The sequence below is a fragment of the Urocampus carinirostris genome, chromosome 12 (genome assembly GCF_059441175.1).
Source record: "Urocampus carinirostris isolate Australia breed hairy pipefish chromosome 12, RoL_Ucar_1.0, whole genome shotgun sequence".
Classification (NCBI taxonomy): Eukaryota; Metazoa; Chordata; class Actinopteri; order Syngnathiformes; family Syngnathidae; genus Urocampus; species Urocampus carinirostris.
The window spans coordinates 28210066-28229941 of record NC_142360.1 but is presented as its reverse complement, the minus strand read 5'-3'; the positions used below and the strand labels follow the sequence as shown (position 1 = coordinate 28229941).

At 43.2% G+C, this 19876-nt stretch overlaps 1 protein-coding gene across 1 annotated transcript in view; it reads right to left on the bottom strand.

Moving 5' to 3' along the window:
- LOC148355409 (ephrin type-B receptor 1-B-like) overlaps window positions 1-19123 on the bottom strand; it is an 80641-nt gene extending 61518 nt beyond the window's left edge. Inside the window, exon 1 of the mRNA XM_088350172.1 lies at window positions 18918-19123. Within this exon, the coding sequence (XP_088206298.1) occupies window positions 18918-19038 (121 nt within the window). The 5' untranslated portion in view covers window positions 19039-19123. The remainder of the gene's footprint in view (window positions 1-18917) is intronic.
- Window positions 19124-19876: the final 753 nt, after the last annotated feature.

The window sequence follows — 19876 nt, the reverse complement described above, 5'->3', positions numbered from 1 at the left end:
GTTCAGACTCTGTTCCTGCTCTGTTTTCTCTGCCTGTTGCCAACCTGTTTCCGGACCTGACTCTGCCCCGTTCTGCCTTCCCGATATCTGACCTGTTTTGCCCTGCTACCTACCTGCCTCCTGTTGCCGACCTTGTTTCCGAACTTGACACCGCCCTTGCTCTCCTGTCCCAGTTAACGACCAGCCTCGTTCGACACGGAAGTTCCTCTTCCGCGTCTCCTGCTACCCTTGTCCGTCAACCATCGGATCGTGGACGCAAGCACTGCTCTCTCTTTTTTAATAAAACTTAGTAAACGAACGCTACTGGGTCCTGTCTCCATTTCTGGTACGTGCCAGTGTGTGTCTTGATTAAAGTATATTGAACAATCAAAACAGTAAAAAGAATTGACTTAAGTGTGTGTAGCTACCCTTCAGAATAACTATACAAGGTTTTTCCTCTATTTTCCTTACATGATGATCTAAAAAAGTATGTGGTTCTCCAAAAAGGCTGTTTAATTCAATTGGTCAATAAATTGTTTGTCAGAATCATTTATTTACCACCCATATTTGCTACAGACGCAATTGGCTAACTTGAGACCTTTCAGAATAAAACAACAGTGGGAGAACAACATTACACTGAGAGATAGTTGCAGGCAAACAAGCCAGTTGATTCTTCACATGTCCTCCATACTGTCACCCTGCTCATTATCTCCCTTCCTCCTCCATCCTCCCCTCCACCCTTCTTTTCAGTCTTTCATCCACCCCTGCACTTTGGGTCTTTCTTTTTTGTCAGCGAGCTTGCCTAATTACTTCAGAATATGCTTTTTTTTTTAGCTCTCCCGAGAAATCGAAAAAAAACGCTTGTCGCGCCGAATGCATTCCGCTTTCAGGAATCACAGAGCTTATTCATAACAGTAACAATTGTCACCATCCAATTTGTAGCTTCAGTGCGTGAAGTCGAGACTTGTCAGCTAAAAAAAGATAAATGAAATCGAATCTTTTTTTTTTGTTGTAATTATTCGAGTTTTGGTCTTCTACTTGGCTATTCTCTTTGTAGTTGGTGTAAGAAAGAACAGGCCCAAAAGATTAATAGTTCATTTCTAATATAAAAATCATGAAAGTACTACATTTTAGCAATTCTCAAGGGTGGATCTGGATTCAGGGATTGGCAGGAAGAAGAATGTGGATTACCAGAACGCTGCCATCCAACTCATAACATTTAAGGAGGTGCTGGGCAGTTTAAAGCAGGGTTCTCTAACTTGATGCCCACGGGCTAACTGCGGCCCGTGGGCTGATAGTTGTGGCCCGCTACCTCAGTGCTAAACAACAGAGGCATTTTCTGCTGGCCTAAAAAATATCTGAACCATTCATTCATTATCTGCACTGCTTATCCTCAGTAGGGTCACGGGGGTGCTGGAGCGCATTCCAGCTATCTTCGGCAGTGGGCAAGGGACACCCTGAACTGGTTAACAGCCAGTCGCAGGGCACACAGAGACAAACAACTCGGTCGCTTATTTACACCTCGAGGGACAATTTGGGGGCAGCACGGCGGCGCAGTGGTTAGCGCGTGTGCGGCACAGTTCTGAGGTCGTGGGAACCTCCTGCGTGTGTTCAAATCCAGCTACCAGCCTTATTGTGTGGAGTTTGTATGTTCTCCCCGTGCTTGCGTGGGTTTCCTCCCGGGCACTCCGGTTTCCTCCCACATTCCAAAGACATGCATTTCAGGTGGATTGGCCGGTCCAAATTGTCCCTAGGTGTGACTGAGCGAGTGAGTTGTCTGTCCCCGTGTGCCCTGCGATTGGCTGGCAACCAGTTCAGGGTGTCCCCTGCCCACTGCCCGGAGATGTTTGGGATGGGCTCCAGTACCCCCACGAACCTAATAAGGATAAGCGGTACAGCTGATGAGATGAGATGAGATGGGACAATTTGGACCGGACAATTAACCTGACATGCATGTTTTTGGAATGTGGGAGGAAACCAGAGTGCCCGCAGGAAACCCATGCAGGCACGGGGAGAACATGCAAACTCCGCACAGGAAGGTCCGATCTCATGACCTCAGATCTGTGCCGCACACGTGCTAAACACTGCCCTACTGTGCGGCCCTATCTGAACCATCCATCCATCCATTATCTGCACCGCTTATTTCCAGTAGGGTCGCGGGGCTGCTGGAGCCCATCCCAACTATCTTCGGGCAGTGGGCAGGGACACCCTGAACTGGTTGCCCGCTAGTCGCAGGGCACACAGGGACAGACAACGTGCTCGCTCATTCACACCTAGGAACAATTTGGTTAGACCAATCAACCTGACATGCATGTTCTTGGGAATAATAATAATAATAATAATAATAATTTCCTTTGTATTGTCATTCTTTGTAACAATGTACACAGAGCGAAATGTCGATACACCTGACCCGTTGTAGCGAGTCGATGCAGCCGCAGCCAACAGAGGGCGCCGCCATTATACCAATTAGGTATGTCTCGGCCGAGGCGCGAACCAGCGACCTCCCAGTCTCAAAGCGGGCACACTACCATCTAGGCTACTGAGCTGGTATGCGGGAGGATACCGGAGTGCCCGGAGGAAACCCACGCAAGCACATGCAAACTACACGCAGGAGGTTTGATCTCACGATCTCAGAACTGTGCCTCACACGCGCTAACCAATGCTCCACCGTGCTGCCCTATCTGAATCATGTGATGTTAATTATATTTTGTCCATCATGCCTTCTTGAATAATTCCAAATTTTCTGTCATTTTACTTTCATTGCTTCTCCCTGGTTGTACTTTTTCCGGATATGTGCTTTAATATATATTTAAGGATTTAACCAATCACATTCCAGCCATTAGTAACAAGACTGAGTACCATAACATCAGTCTTAAAGACAGCTTTTTGTTTAGCCAATCAGATACAGAGTCTGAGCACCTGCTAGCAGGCCTTGGAAACCGTCACCGGTTTCACAAACTATGGTTGCTAGGGGGCGCTAATCCACTGAAGCGATCGCATTACCAGCCTGAGCTGTACAAGAAAACATATTGTTAATTGAAGTGAGCGGGCCTTTTGCGAACGTGAAAAGGTTGTGTCCGCCACTTTCAGCTCAGGCTCTTTACCTGATTTGTGACATATCATGGCCCAAGACTAGCCATGGATCGTGCTAGCTTGAGCCTCTTCTTTGGCGGCCGCCCTGTTCTCTTTACAGCGTAGAGCCACCATTCACTCGCTTTTTGTAAATCTCTGAAATTGTAACAGTTAACAGTTGTCCAGTGCCATGAAAAATGATTTCAGTTCTGTGAAAATTAAACCCAAAGATGCAGAAATTGATAGTTAAAGGTGGGGTGCAGCATTTTCAAACCTTAGGCTGCCATCATGGCTTTAACCCAGCATATGGTAGCAGAGTAACACATAATGTGTCTGAATTTCTTAGACGCGCTCGAATAAACTCTTCTTTTTTCATCTTTTGGGGGTTTGTTACTCCCTAAACAGGCGGGATGACTGGAGCAAGATACCAGGCAGTAGGAGACAGACGAGATCAATATCGGATACTGGAGACGGGAGCAGGATACCGGACAGGAGGAGACAGACGGGATCGATACCGGAAACTAGAGACGGGAGCAAGATACCGGACAGGATGAGACAGGTAGGATCGATATCAGATTCTGGAGACTAGAGCAAGATATCGGGCAGGAGAAGACAGACGAGATCAATATCGGATGCTGGAGACTGGAGCAAGATACCGGACAGGAGGAGACAGACGGGATCAAGACTGGATACTAGAGACAGGAGCAAGATACCAGACAGGACGAGACAGGCGGGATAGAAAGCGGATTCTGGAGACTGGAGCAAGATATCGGGCAGGAGGAGACAGATGAGATAAATATCGGATACTGGAGACTGGAGCAAGATACCGAACAGGACAAGACAGACGGGATCGATACCGGACACTGGAGCAAGAAACCAGACAGGACGAGACCGGCGGGTTCCTTAGGGCCCGTTTGCGGCTGAATCACGGCCAGAAAATTCTGCCTGTGAGGCGGACACTATTGGACACTTTGAGATCGCCATACAGACGTGCTTAACACGCAGTCGGGAATTCACAGCGCGAAAACGCGGGTACACAGCCTTACCCGGAGTATCGAGGCTGAATCACGGCCAGAATTTTCTGGCCGTGAAGTAGACGCTGTTGGGCGCTGTTGGACGTTTTAAGACCGCCATATAGACGAGATACAGCAGTGCTTTACTCGCGGTCGGAAATTCACACGCGGTTGGCCGCGCGAAAAAGTTTTGAGCTGCTCAAAACTTTAGACCACGTGTTAACCGCGGGCGGCACACGAGGTAATGACGCGGAAATGACGCGGAACGACGTGCTCTGGCCGCGGCCAGGGCGTGGTTACACATGGGTAGGACGGGAAATTTCAGCGGGTAATCGTGGGTGGAGCATGGTCATAGCATGTTCTGCGCCTGTATCGTGTTGTTATTACGTGAAATTAGCGTGTTACGCGTGTGACGGTCAAACGCCTTTCTCCGCGTATATACAGCGCGATTTGCCGAGCACACGTCAGTTGTGCTCGAGACGTCAAGGGGGTGAACATGGATCCCCGTCACCGTAGTGACCTCGTCTTAATCCATTTTTATTTCTTGACATTTCTTTTCATTTGATAACAAGATAATAAAATAAAAATGAAAAACTATAACAATAATTACATATTGGCTTCTTCGGTGCCATAGCTTGAAATCTTGATCTTCACGGGACTGTGTCTTGAGCGGTTATGATTTCTACAGCGCGGTGATATGCCGAGAAATGCATCCCTGCCGAGATAATACAACTTAAACCATTCCGTCTTTGTTTTTGTTGTGAACGTAATCGAACGGTAATGCACACCGCATATAAAATACCCCCCCCCCTCGCGTTCTGCTGCGCTTCCAACAAAAGCGATCGTATTCTATATAAAACGCTTATTAAAACAATAAAGCGAGCTAATTATAACAATTGGGAGATCCTAGTCTATATAACGCGTTTATTTAAACATTAAAGCGCGATCGTATTCTACAAAATGCATTTGTTAACGCGGATGAAAAAGTCACCAACGTCAATGCAAAGCGATCGCAGCAGAATGCGCGTTCACGCGAGGGGGGGGGGTTGCTTAGGAGTCGGATTTGGGCACAACACCGGCTCGGGAGCTTTTATACCCGTGGTCCACACGAGAAAATGACGCGGAAATGACGCGATGAGGAAGCGGAACAGTCGCCGGCGTCTGTTTTGCGGGCATACCACCGATGAACAGCGGGTTGGCCAATTTTGCGCATTTTCCATCGCGGGCAACCACGGGCAAAAAAAACCGCAAAATTTTACCCGCGATACAGACGCAAACGGCTGTGTGACCGGGCCCATACTGGATACACAAGCAAGATACCGTACAGAGTCAAAACACAAGTCTTGCAAGTGCAGAGGTTCGTTGGCGGACTGTCAAGGAGTGAATGAGAGCACTGAGTTTAAATAGGAGGGAAGCCAATCAAGCAACAAACTGCAGCTGGAGAAGAGAAGAGAGGTTCAATGGGCAACCGTGACGCTATTAGTAGAGAAAATATTATCCTATAAACTTTCTAAGGACACCTTAAACTACGCACCCCACCTTTAAGAAAATACTTTTACGCAAAACAATTCACATTCAAGTAAAATGAGAAGTATATCTTTTATCACGATTATCATCTCAGTGTATGAGATTTCAATTTGTGATCAGATGTATTCCAGGTTTAAAGTAACATAAACATATCTACTCAAAAAGTATATTTCTTTTAAAAAAGGACGGCACTGGGCTGACTGGAATAAAGCTTGAGGGCTTGTGTGAAGAATCTTTCAAGCTCCCCCTTTTCCCCCGTTGAGCTTTCTTTCTGTCACACTGATCTCATGTCACTCCATGCATAAAGAAGCAGCATCTTTCAAATATCAGCTTGCAGAGCATGCTGATAAGTTTGCAAGAGTAGCACATAGGGTATGTGCCATATAAGGTGTTAGGAATTAACCTATTAAAATGTAGAGTTTACCAAATTTTTCAAATTAGTTATCTGACTCCTTTAACCAAACACAACCTGCATTCACCTAACAATGCGCGCTCGTTTCTTGATGGGAAAATATGGACAAGAGACCGGCATTTCCACACGGGGGCAGATTTAATTTCTTAAAGTATTTAACTAAGTGAACTCCATTGAATTAGCTGAATTAGTGTCGCTCGAGTCTCCGTCAAGCCTCCTCTCTCGATCTTCCCTCTCGATCTTCTGAAGTTCTTCTCTCGACCCACGTCTATCTGCCAGCTTGTGTGCCGGCTCCTCCCATGGGCGTGTCAGGAAAGCCCCCTCGCCTCGATGTCTGGACCCCGAGCGCCTCTGCGTCACCAAGTGCTTATTATCATATAAGCCCTTGTCCCAGTTCCCATTGTTTCTGTAGACATCATTCTTCACAAGGTTGCATTGACCTCGCCCCACAGCTCAGCCAGTGAATATCTTTTGCATTTAAATGTAATTTGTATTTTATCATACAAAATCCTTCAAAGGCCATCCTTAAAACAACTTTGGGGATCAATGCACACCCTTTCATTCCAGCAATAAAAATACGATGTGTTTATTACTACTCAGCTTGATTACTGTAGTGTATTGTTTTCCGGTCTTCCGATGACTAGGATCAAAAGTTTGCAGCTGGTTCCATTTGCGTCACTGAGACCGGTCACACAGCAGTTTTGGGCTGAATCACGGCCAGAAATTTCTGCCTTTGAGGCGGACGCTATTGGACGCATTGAGATCGCCATTCAGACGAGATACAGCGGTGCTAAACACGAGGTCGGAAATTCGCGCGCGGGTGGCAGCGCGAAAAAGTTTTGCGCTGCTCAAATTTTCAGAGCGCGGGTACACAGCCTTCCACGAGTGTATCGAGGCTGAACCACAGCCAGAAATTTCTGACCGTGAAGCAGATGCTGTTGGGCGCTGTTGGACGTTTTGAGACCGCCATATAGACGAGATACAGCAGTGCTTTACTCGCGGTCGGAAATTCACACGCGGTTGGCCGCGCGCAAAACTTTTGAGCTGCTCAAAAGTTTGAGCACGTGTTAAACCGCGTGCCGCACACGTGGTCAACACGAGGTAATGACGCGGAAATGACGCGGAACGACGTGCTCTGGCCGCGGCCAGGGCGTGGTTACACGCGGGTAGGACGCGAAATTTCAGCGGGTAATCGTGGGGGGAGCACGGTCATAGCATGTTCTGCGCCTGTATCGCGGTGTTATTACGTGAAATTAGCGTGTTACGCGTGTGACGGTCAAACGCCTTTCTCCGCGTATATACAGCGCGATTTGCCGAGCACACGTCAGTTGTGCTCGAGACGTCAAGGGGGTGAACATGGATCCCCGTCACCGTAGTGACCTCGTCTTAATCCATTTTTATTTCTTGACATTTCTTTTCATTTCATAACAAGATAATAAAATCAAAATGAAAAACTATTACAATAATAACATATTGGCTTCTTCGGTGCCATAGCTTGAAATCTTGATCTTCACGGGACTGTGTCTTGAGCGGTTATGATTTCTACAGCCCGGTGTTATGCCGAGAAATGCATCCCTGCCGAGCTTTGCATCCCCTCGCTACTACAACCACTTTGACCTCGTTTTATCTCACTTTTATATCACTTTTAGGGAATGTAATGGCGAACATATAACCAAAACCACTTCGTCTTGCATTTGTTGGGAATGTAATACAACTTAAACCATTCCGTCTTTGTTTTTGTTGTGAACGTAATCGAACGGTAATGCACGCTGTATATAAAATCCTCCCCCCCTCGCGTGAACGCGCATTCTGCTGCGCTTCCAACAAAAGCGATCGTATTCTATATAAAACGCTTATTAAAACAATAAAGCGAGCTAATTATAACAATTGGGAGATCCTAGTCTATATAACGCGTTTATTTAAACAATAAAGTGCGATCGTATTCTACAAAATGCGTTTGTTAACGCGGATGAAAAAGTCACCAACGTCAATGCACGCTTTCAACAAAAGCGATCGCAGCAGAATGCGCGTTCACGCGGGGGAGTTGGGGGGTTGCGTAGGAGTCAGATTTGGGCACAACACCGGCTCGGGAGCTTTTATACCCGTGGTCCACACGAGAAAATGACGCGGAAATGACGCGATGAGGAAGCGGAACAGTCGCCGGCGTGTTTTGCGGGCATACCACCGACGAACAGCGGGTTGGCCAATTTTGCGCATTTTCCATCGCGGGCAACCACGGGCAAAAAAAAAAACGCAAAATTTTAGCCGTGATTCAGCCGCAAACGGCTGTGTGACCGGCCCCTAAGACAAGAGAGTTTGACCATATCACTCCTATATTAGCTAAATTGCATCGGCTCCCGGTCGCTTAAGATGTGACTTAAGGGTTCTCTTACTAATGAAGGATTTTATACATTTAACTATAAGGGATTTTATGCGATTGAATACAAGTTACATATTTTGAGTGCAATGAAGATTTTCACCGAGTAGGCTGAAGTTCAATGACAGGTCACGCTGATCTGAATGCTGAATGTTTCATCGAGTTAACAGGACTCTGACGCAGGAAGGCAGGCATTGTTTGGAGAAGTTGTTTTGTTTGGTCCAGACAGCGGGACGCTCTTCTCTGACATGGTGGGGCCCATGTGGGGGCTTCAATGGCACGCCCATGGGAGGAGCCGGCACATCAGCTTGCAAAAAAAACGTGGGCCGAGAAGAGAAGCGGAGAAGAACGAGAGAAGAGGCTTGACAGAGACTCGAGCGACACTAATTCGGACTGTGATCCGAACACGATCTTCCGTAGTGAGTAATGGGACGGAAAAACTGGTAGGTAGTTGGGACTGGGAGAGCAGAGCGTGGTCGGGGTCGGAAACGAGTCGTAAGCCAGGACAGGAGAGTAGACGTAATCGGGATCAGAAATGGGTCGTAATCCGGTGACAAACAGGAGCAAAAACGGGACAGGCGGGAGTCAGGGTCAAAAAAGGCTTGTATAAACAGAGGTTTGCAGACGGACTGACAACAGGGGATTGAAAGGACTGAGTTTAAATGGGAAGAATTGGATACGTCTACATTATAAAATAAGATAAGATAATCCTTTATTCGTCCCACAATGGGAAGATTTATTTTGTTTCAGCAAAAGTTTTTTGAGGATTGTATTCATTTGCGTATTTGTTGGTTCGCCTTCCGATACGGTTGGCGTCATTTTTAAGTAAAATCCCGATGGTAAAGCCAACTTTCAGTACTGTTCTTCTTGTGTAAATATTGTGTAAATTATAACCTTTCTTTGTTCCTTTATCGTCTTTGTTTTCTTTTATCCTAACTGTAAAATTTGAAACTGGAGTGCCACGTCCAATTTGGTTGTCACAATATGTTCAACCCATTTTGTAACAATGACAATAAAGGTATTTTCTATTCTATTGTATTCTATTCGGGCCGAGGGGGGAAAAGGTAGCTTCGTCTATTTGATAACAGAACATTTCAGATCCAGATAAATCATTTTTAACAAGCAGCCCTGGAGAACAACCTAGCGCTCCAAATATGGCCTTGTTAAAAAAGGAAGCTAATCTTCGGTGCCTTGCGGTATGTTATGAAAGAATTTTGTTACTGCGTCCTATTTTCACCCTAATCCATCTTGCTCTACGTTATACAATCTCAATAGGTCTATTATCACATATCCATTACCAGCCATGGAGTCATGACCGGACCTTCATGGGGCCCTAAGCAGAATTTGATTTGGGGCCCCCTATTACTTGTTATTTTCTATACCTACTAGAACTCATTTTATGTTCTACTCAAGGGGTGGGCGACTATTACATAGTATTTTTATAGTACTATTTTATAGTACTTTGAAATAGATGAGTTTCATGATATTACAGCAAAAGACTACATTAGGTCCCTGTTTTAAGCACTTCATTTGTTTATTTTGAAGCAGTACTTTAGTTTTTTTGTTTTGATTTTAGTATTTCTGAAGTCAGATTTTTATTGAAGTTCTGTAGTTTTTTGAAGTGTTACTATGTTTTTTTGTAGTATTTCAGAAGTCAGTTTTATGTAGTATTTCCATACTAGTATTTTTTCAGTATTTCTGTAGTACTTTTGTTGTATTTCGAAAGTGGACTTTTTGTTGTGTATTTGTAGTATTTTTGCATTATTACAGTAGTTTTATGATTATAGTATTTTTGTAGTATTAATGAAGTATTATTTTCTTAGTATTTTGTCCTATCCCTGTTGTATTTTTTAGTAGACTTTTTGTTGTGTATCTGTAGTATTTTTGCATTATTACATTATTTTTATAATTATAGTAATTTGGTAGCATTACTGTAGTATTATTTTCTTAGTATTTTTGTCCTATCCCTGTTGTATTTTTTAGTAGACTTTTTGTTGTGTATCTGTAGTATTTTTGCATTATTACAGTAATTTTTTGATTATAGTATTTTGGTAGTATTACTGTAGTATTATTTTCTTAGTATTTTGGTCCTATCCCTCTTGTATGTTTTAGTATTTCCATATTAGAATGTTTGTTGTATATCTGTAGTATTTTTGTAGGACAGTGTTACTTTAATTTTATTTTTGTAGTATTTTTCTGGTATTTCTGAAGTGATTTCCATAGTAGTATTTTTTCAGTATTTCTGTAGTACTTTTGTTGTATTTCGAAAGTAGGCTTTTTGTTGTGTATCTGTAGTATTTTTGCATCATTACAGTAGTTTTATGATTATAGTATTTTTGTAGTATTACTGTAGTATTATTTTCTTAGTATTTTGGTCCTATCCCTCTTGTATGTTTTAGTATTTCCATATTAGAATGTTTGTTGTATATCTGTAGTATTTTTGTAGGACAGTGTTACTTTAATTTTATTTTTGTAGTATTTTTGTGATATTTCCACAGGAGAGTTTTTGACTCTATCGGTTTAATTTGAAATATTTCTGTTGTTAACCTCTTGTAGTAGTATACTTGTAATGATATTTCTTTAGTAGTTTTTTTCATACTATAGTCATGTGTATTGTGGCAGCACGGCAGCGCAGTGGTTAGCGCGTGAGCGGCACAGTTCTGAGATCGTGAGATCGCACCTCCAGTGTGGAGATTGCATGTTCTCCCCGTGCTTGCGTGGGTTTCCTCCGGGCACTACGTTTTCCACCCACATTCCAAAACCATGCATGTCAGGTTACTTGGCCGGTCCAAATTGTCTCTAGGTGTGAATGAGCGAGCAAATTGTCTGTCCCTGTGTGCCCTGTGATTGGTTAGCAACCGGTTCAGGGTGTCCCCTGCCCACTGCCCGAAGATAGCTGGGATGGGCTCCAGTACCCCCGCGACCCTACTGAGGATAAGCGGTGCAGATAATGGATGGAAGGATAAAAGGATAATATGTATTGGTAGTTTTTTAGTATTTTGGTAGAAGTATAATTGATGTATTTACAAAGTAGTATTTTTGTAGTATTTCCACATTAGTATTTTTGTCATATTTCTTGAGTATTTTTGTAATATTTGTCTCAAGCCACAACAGGAAACAGGAAGCAGAACCCAATCGCGTAACGTTCCTCACAGTTTATTGGGGAGAAGAGGAATGAGCGCACACTCGATCTGGGGATCGTTGGTCGCGGAAGTAGATTGATTGGAACAAGGAAGTGGTCAAAATCAAACTGATCGGGGCGAGAACAAAACAGGGGCAAAACACAGGCAAAAATGGAGATTCACAGGGATTGACGCATCACAACAGAGTTTAGCAGGAGTTTCGCAGACACTCTGACACCAAGCGACTCACAAGACAGCGTTTAGGTAGTCAGGGAGCAATCCGTCAACGCGTTTCAGCTGGTGTCAGTGGGCGGGGCCGGTTGGGCGCCGTGGCAACCGTGACAGAACCTGGCGCCACACGGCGGGGACCAATTGGGCGCCATGGCAATGGTGACAATATTACTGTATTTGTATTTTTGTAGTATTTTTGGAGTAAGTAATTCTGTAGTAGCCTTTTGTAATATAGTATTACTGTAGTAGTATTTTTGTACTATTTTTTTTTCTAAATGAATTAAAAATAATACACTAGGTGCCTGTTTTCGAGCACTATATTTGATGTTAAGTTTTGTAGTTATTGTGTAGTGTCTTTTGTCATGATTACTGATGTGAAGCACCTGTGCCCGCTCGTTTGGTGCCATCTGCCTCGGTCTCTGATTGGCTCCCTGTCACTATTTAAAACCACTCCTTTCTGTCACCTGTTGTCAGTCCGTCTGCGAACCTCAGTTTACGCTAGGCAAGCCTTTCCACCCTGACTCACACCTGTTTCGGCTCCCGTCAGTTTCCTGGCTTCGACCCATTTTCTGATCTTGACCACGTTTTTTGCTCTCCTGTCCCGGCTACTGACCTGTTGTGCGTTTAAAGCAACCTGCTCCCTGCGGCCAGCGACCGGATTGCGTGTACAATCCTTTCCTTTCTTCCCAATAAAACTGAGAGAAACGTACGCAAGTGGGTCCTGTCTCTGTTCTGGTCCTGACATCTTTCTTATATTTTTGAGTGGACACACAAGGAGCTAACTGGGACAATGTTGGCATCAAAAAGTGAACCACTCTTGGGGGCCCCCTGGTGGTTGCAGGGTCTAGGCAGCCGCTTAGCTCGCTTATTCAGATTCCGATTCAGATATACTTTATTGTCATTCTTGTACACACGTATACAGAACGAAATGTCGATACATCTGACCCGTACAGTTTCCTTGAATGTACAAATATAAATATGTATATGTAGTATTGAGTTGGAGTATTGAAATACTAAATGATACACTCAATAATTATAGCTACTATGCAGTAGTGCAAAGAGTGCAAGAGGAGCAGCTGAACAGATGTGCAAAATGGGCAGTCAGGTAAACAAGTCACTACACAATAACAATAACGATGGAGTACGGTAGTGCGGAGGAGTCGCATAAGAAGCCAAAACCCACAATGCATCTCTTCCCCTGTTTCTCATATACACAAGCTCGGAGTTCTGCTCAGTGAAAATAGACTTGCCATGCCGCCTAATGGGGGCGCCGTTCCAGACTCTCTCATTACACACACCATTAGAACACCGCAGAGGATTCATCTCACACTTTTATTCAAGTCAGCATCGGGGAGGGGAGAAATTTCATGAAGTATTCATTGATGAAACTAGTTCATCTTGCAATAGCTGCTAATGCGTTTGCCGTCGTTTACTTAAGTGCGATATGATGCAATCCCTTGCTACATCGGTGTTTACTTATTGTCGTCTTGCTGCTTTGCCCATTTCTGTCCTGCCTTGTCTTCTGCATTTCAGTCTTTCTCATAGAATTTTGTGAGAGCCCGGTGGGTGGACAATCTGGGCCAGGGGTTTCAAACTCGGTTCAGGGGCCACATAGTCGACGAGAAGGTTAGAGAGAAAGATGGAGGGAGAAAACGAGATAGAACATGGGGACAGCCTAAGAGAGAGCATCAGAGAGAGAAAGAGAGAGGAAGAAAAAGAGTGACAGAAGAGAGCGCACATGGCAGGGGAAAGGGAGGAAAAAAGGAGGCAGGAAGATAAAGAATGAGAGAAAAGAAAGAAAAAAGACATGAAAAAGAGAGATAGATATAACGAGAAAAAGAAATTGAGAAGGAGAGAACCAAAGAGAAATATATAAAGAGAGATAAAGAAAGAAAAAGAATGAGGGAAGTGAAAAGAGAAAGACTCAAAGTGAGGAAGAGAAAGAAAACGAGAGTGCGTGAAAAATAGAGTGAGGGTGAGAAAGAGAGAAAGTGAGAAAACGGGGAGAGAGAGACAGGAAAAAGAGAGAGAGAAATTAAAAAAAAGAGGGAGAAAAAAAGAAATGGTGTGAGGAAGAAATAGAGGGACTATGACAGGGAAAAAGAAAGAGCAAAAAGAGGGAAAAATACATATAAAAAGAAGGTGAGAAAAAGGAGGGATGGGGAAGAGAAAAAAGAGAGAAAGAGAAAGAAAAAAGAGGGAGAAAAGCAAAAGAGAGTGAGAAAGAGAGAGAGAAAGAGAGAAAAGAAAGGGAAAAAGACACATAAAAAGAAAGAGAGACAAGCAAAGGAAAAATACATCGAAAAAGGAAGAGAGAAAGAGAGAGACAGAGAAAAGAGAGAGAGAGAGGAATGAAAAAAGAGGGAGAAAAAAAAGTGAGAAGAAGAAAGAGAGGGAAGAGAGGGAATATGACATGGAAAAAGAAAGAGCAAAAAAAGGGAAAAATACATATAAAAAGAAGGTGAGAAAAAGGAGGGATGGGGAAGAGAAAAAAGAGAGAAAGAGAAAGAAAAAAGAGGGAGAAAAGCAAAAGAGAGTGAGAAAGAGAGAGAGAAAGAGAGAAAAGAAAGGGAAAAAGACACATAAAAAGAAAGAGAGACAAGCAAAGGAAAAATAAATCGAAAAAGGAAGAGAGAAAGAGAGAGACAGAGAAAAAAGAGAGAGAAAGGAATGAAAAAAGAGGGAGAAAAAAAAGTGAGAAGAAGAAAGAGAGGGAAGAGAGGGAATATGACATGGAAAAAGAAAGAGCAAAAAAGGGGAAAATACATAGAAAAAGATAAAGTGAAAGAGACAAAGCGTGAAAAAGTAAGAGAGAGAGAAAGAGAATGAGAATGCGAGAAAGTGAGCAAAAGGAGGGATGGGGAAGAGAAAAAAAGAGAGAGAGAGAAATGAAAAAAGCAAAAGAGAATGAGAAAGAGAGAGAGTAAGAGAGAAAAGAAAGGGGAAAAGACACAGAAAAAGAAAGGGCACACAGAGAGAAAAATACATAGAACAGGATAGAGCGAAAGAGAGAGAGCGTAAAAAAGTAAGAGAGATGGAAAGAGAGTGGGAACGAAAGAAAGTGAGAAAGAGGAAAGACACGGGAAAAGCAAAAAAGAGAGAAAGAAAAATGAAAAAATAGAGAGAAAAGCAAAGGAGAGTGAGAAAGAAAGAGAGAAAGGAAAAAGAAAAAGACACAGAAAAAGAAAGACAAGCAAAGGAAAAATACATGGAAAATGGAAGAGAGAAAGAGAGAATGCGACAAACTAATGCTTTAAAAATGTGTAAAATAAAGATTACACTTCAACTCCGGGTTTTACTAAATAACTATGAGACGAGGGGGAAATCAGCTCCTTCGCTTGTTTTCCTCTCTCCCGTCTTTCCTGTGAGAGCCGAGCGGAGCCCCTTTCAAACACATTCATTAAAAGGCTTTTAATAAAGCTTTCCATTTTTTGCAGCTCCAGACAAATTTGTTTTTGGTTTTTTTTGGTTTGATATGGCTCTTTCAACATTTTCTGTTCTGCATGAGATCCCGGTATGCATTTATGGCATTCCGATTGATGGTGTGTTTGCTGGACATGAATTATGCAGCAAATCCTCCTGCTTATTTTCACAAGGCGGATGGCCAGTTTGCTAGGTTTGGAAATAAATCACAGTTGCAAAAGGCTCAATCAGGGAATTCGGGACTAAACCTGAATTGTGATTGGTTGTTACTTTGTATATCGCAGTGTACTTTTCAACATTTATCACCAATAAAAACCCAATAAACAATATTCCCTTATTCATTTTCCTCTCTGGGTTTGCGGGTATGCCGGAGTCCTCCCAACCGAGAGGAGACACCATGGGACACACTGATCGATTTTATACATTTTACCATAAAGGATTTTATACGATTAAATACAAGTTACATTTATCAAATGCGATGAAGATTTTCACCAGGTAAGCTGAAATTCAATGACAGGTCACGCCGATCCGAATGCGGAATGTTTTAACCATTTCAGACATCGAGCGTGGGGGTTTTCCTGGCACGCCCATGGGAGGAGCCGGCACACAAACTTGCAGAGACGTGGGTAGAGAGGAGGAAAAAAGAAGAGCGAGAGAGGAGGCTTGACAGAGACTCGAGCGACACTAATTCCGCTAATTCGATGGAGTTCACTTAGTTAAATTGGTAAACGGTACTTTTTTAATACTAACAATTGACAGCCAATTACAGAACTCACATAGACTAGGCACGATTTGGAGTCAGCAGTCCATTTGCCAGGCATGATCTTTGGAAACTGGGAGGAAACCGGAGTGCTCGGCGGAAACCCATACAGGCATAATGAGAACATGCAATTGGTAGATGGAATTGAACCCAAGACCTGTGTAGGGATTTTTCTAGCTTTGATTTTGAAAATCCTTCGGATTGAAACCAATAATTCTTTACTGCAATCAGTAAACAAATTTGCCTCTAGGTATTGCTGGTGCTCCACCATAACTCTTTTTCTGAAGGATGCTAGAATTTCTTACACTGATAAAAAAAAATAACTTCTTACGTTGAGTTCTTTGAGTTCTGATATGAATTACGAAAAAATAAAATGGATTCAATGGACCGAGCCGATTGAAATAACACACACAATTTATTAACACAGATAATTAATGATGGGAAAAAAAGGGGACGGGAAGGCGCCGGGGTTTATGACCGCTATTTCGACCGCTGAAAGATACTAGCAGAAAAAGAAAGTTTCCCGCTATAATGCTAGTCGATTTGGGGGGACTCCCTTGATCATAAAAAAATGCTCATTCCCAAGAAGCAGCAAGCATGGTGTTAAATTTGAAACCGTCCTCTTACTTGTTGTTGCGAAGAGATTTGGTCTTGTGCTTTTGATGGTCGCAACGTATGGCCCACATCTCAAACTCAAGGCCGCATGGTCGCTTGGCACGACGGTCATGCGAGACCAACCAGCCGGGCAGAAGAAAAGAGGAAAGCTATCGCTCAGCTTATTCTTTTTATAAGGACCAGTGACGCTCGACCAGATCATGCCTCTACGGGCGTGGTCTTAGATATCTTATACTCACAGTATCGGGTGACGGTGTTCGAAATTGCTAAACTTGTTAGAAAGCCAAATAAGTTAGAAATTTGCACAATGTTCTGTGCTTGAGAATGCCCCTTCAATCGACATAATTACATAGGTGAGAACATTATTTTATCAGGACATTGCCTTGGAAGTTTTATTTAAGTTCAAAACTCCATGTTATCAGATTTGATTTTTGGTACATGGTAAATCAATATATTCAGGAACCGTCCGAAAGGGGGCGCTGTTGTTCCATCCATTCAAAAGCATGCCACCCGAAACAAATAAGGTGGATGTCATTTTGCCTAGTTCACTGAAAAGTAAACAAATTAAAAAAGATTTTAAAAAAAGAAACGTCTTCTTGTCCAGATGCATTTCAGGGCCAGTTGAGGATTGTTCTTAATAATGAGAATAGACGCGGTACTCCAGGATAAACATGTCATAAAATACTTATTGGAGTAGTGCATGGTTTGAAATGTTCAAGTAAATGTTGAAGTGTCGGAGATTTTTTTAAGCAAAGCGTTAACATCCATCCATTATCTGCACCGCTTATCCTCTGTAGGTGCTGGAGCCCATCCCAGCTTTCTCCGGGCAGTGGGCAGGGGACACCCTGAACTGGTTGCCAGCCAGTCGCAGGGACAGACAATTCGCTTGCTCATTCACACCTAGGGACAATTTGGACCGGCCAAGTAACCTGACATGCATGTTTTTGGAATGTGGGAGGAAACCAGAGTGCCCGGAGGAAACCCACACAAGCACGGGGAGAACATACAATCTCTGCACAGGAAAATTGGTAGCTGGATTTGAACCCACGACCTCAGAACTGTGCCCCACACGCGCTAACCACTGCACCGCCGTGCTGCCCCAAATCGTTAACAATAAAAGTTAAATTATTTACAGCAGACTGACGCGCCAGCAGCTAAAAATACAATTCGGGTCATTATGTCCATGTATTAGAAGTACAGCTATGATTTAGTTTACTTTATCTTTACTCTGTTATTTTTTTAATATTTTTTTTTTGGGTGCAAAGACACTGAATCCCTAAAGCCCCCAATAAGCAGGTCGGCGCCTTGAATGGCTGTATGGCCGCTATTGGTGTGTGAGTGTGTGTAAATGGGTAAGAGTGAAGTACATTGTAAAGCGCTTTGGGAAGTCTTCAATGACTTGAAAAGCAGACCATTTACCGTTTATTAAAAGGTAGCATGTTTAAATGAGTTATAAGTCCACTGAAGAGTGAAAAAAGTATTATAATGTAGTAGACAAAAAGAAAAAACCTTTTTGTCAGGATTACCGATGTGATTCCCCTGTGCTTGTGTAAGAACGTCACACGTTTGGGTCCTGATCCTGTTCTGGTTTCTGACACTTTTGGAGGACCCTTGATTAATATATTACCAATAATAATGTACTATTTTGCACGGAGTGAGTTAGTATTTTTTTTACAATAAACACCTCCTGCGTGGGTTCAAATCCAGCTCCAGACTTCCTGTGCGGAGTTTGTATGTTCTCCCCGTGCTTGCGTGGGTTTCCTCCGGGCACTCCGGTTTCCTCCCACGTTCCAAAAACATGCATTTCAGGTGAATTGGCCGGTCCAAATTGTCCCTAGGTGTGAATGAGCGAGCGAGTTGTCTGTCCCCGTGTGCCCTGCGATTGGTTGGCAACCAGTTCAGGGTGTCCCCTGCCCACTGCCCGAAGATTGCTGGGATGGGCTCCAGCACCCCCGCGACCCTAATGAGGATAAGCGGTACGGCTAATGACATGACATGACATATATAATTCTGAGAAGTTTTTTCGGCTCGGTTGACTAAAATTATGAACTCACTTTTGTGCAAAATAGTACTTTATTATTGGTAATATATTGATCAAGGGTCCCTCAAAAGTCTATCTTTTTCTTTTTTCCTACTTTTTTAACATTGCCTTTTTCTTCTATTTTTCCTTTTTTTTTCTTCTCTTTTGTTTCATTTTTCCCATTTTCACTTTTCATTGGGTGGGCACTGCCCACCCTTTCCCCCCTCTGGTAACGCCTTCAGGCTAAAATGAGGAAAAAAAATACTAACACTGGGATACTACATATTTCGTTAAATGTATACAAACAAAGACGATATAGACCTCTAAGAAAAGAAAATTGAAATAAAAATGTGTCATCAGTCCCACCTTCCACTGCGCCCACTGAAGTGACTCCATAGAGAAGAAGCGCCGCCAAAGTGGCCGTCATTGCCCCAATCAGTATCCGTTGGTCCTCTTTCTTTCTCCGGCTGGAAGCAAAAATATCCATCAAGGAAGACTCACATCTCCATCTTGATGGAAGGAGACTGGAACATTGCGCTTGACGGCCACTCAAGAGCGCAGTCGCTTGAGAGCTGCTGTGAGGATTCTCCTCTCTCCCATCTCTTCTCAGCGCCTCTTTAAAGCTTCTCCAGCCAATCACAAGGATGCTTTATTCACTCAACGGACATCGTCACCCTTGTAAACTGAGCGCCACCCAGTGGATTTGGAGGAGATAACAACACAATGACGCGCCACCATTCATGTTTCGTTATATCCTATATATTGTTAATTAACATTTTGTTGCTCTACATTAATGAGATTTATCATAAAAACAAGTTCAAAAATGAAGTAGCTAGGACGTTCACCGTAGAAGGAAAAAATACATGCAAATATAATTAAGTAAAATAATACATTTTCTGCATTCAATTATTGTTGGTAATATACTGATTAAATTGATAACCACAAACCTGTCTTTTTTCATTTCCTCCTTTTATACTTCATTTTTTTCTTGACTTCTTTATAACAACAACATAATTGTGAATGAGCGAATGCATTGTCTGTCCCTGTGTGCCCTGCGATTGGCTGGCAACCAGTTCAGGGTGTCCCCTGCCCACTGCCCGGAGATGGTTGGGATGGGCTCCAGCCCCCCCGCGACCCTAATGAGGATAAGCGGTACGGCTGATGAGATGAGATGAGATAATCTGTAATATAATGCATCAAAGCAAGTGAGCCGTTTGAGAGCCGGCTCTCTTTAACGAGTTGAGCCGAAAAAGCCGGTTTTCTAAAAAGAGACGGACTTCCTTTCACCACTCAACTTGCACGTGAAATCCAATGTATTTTGAGAA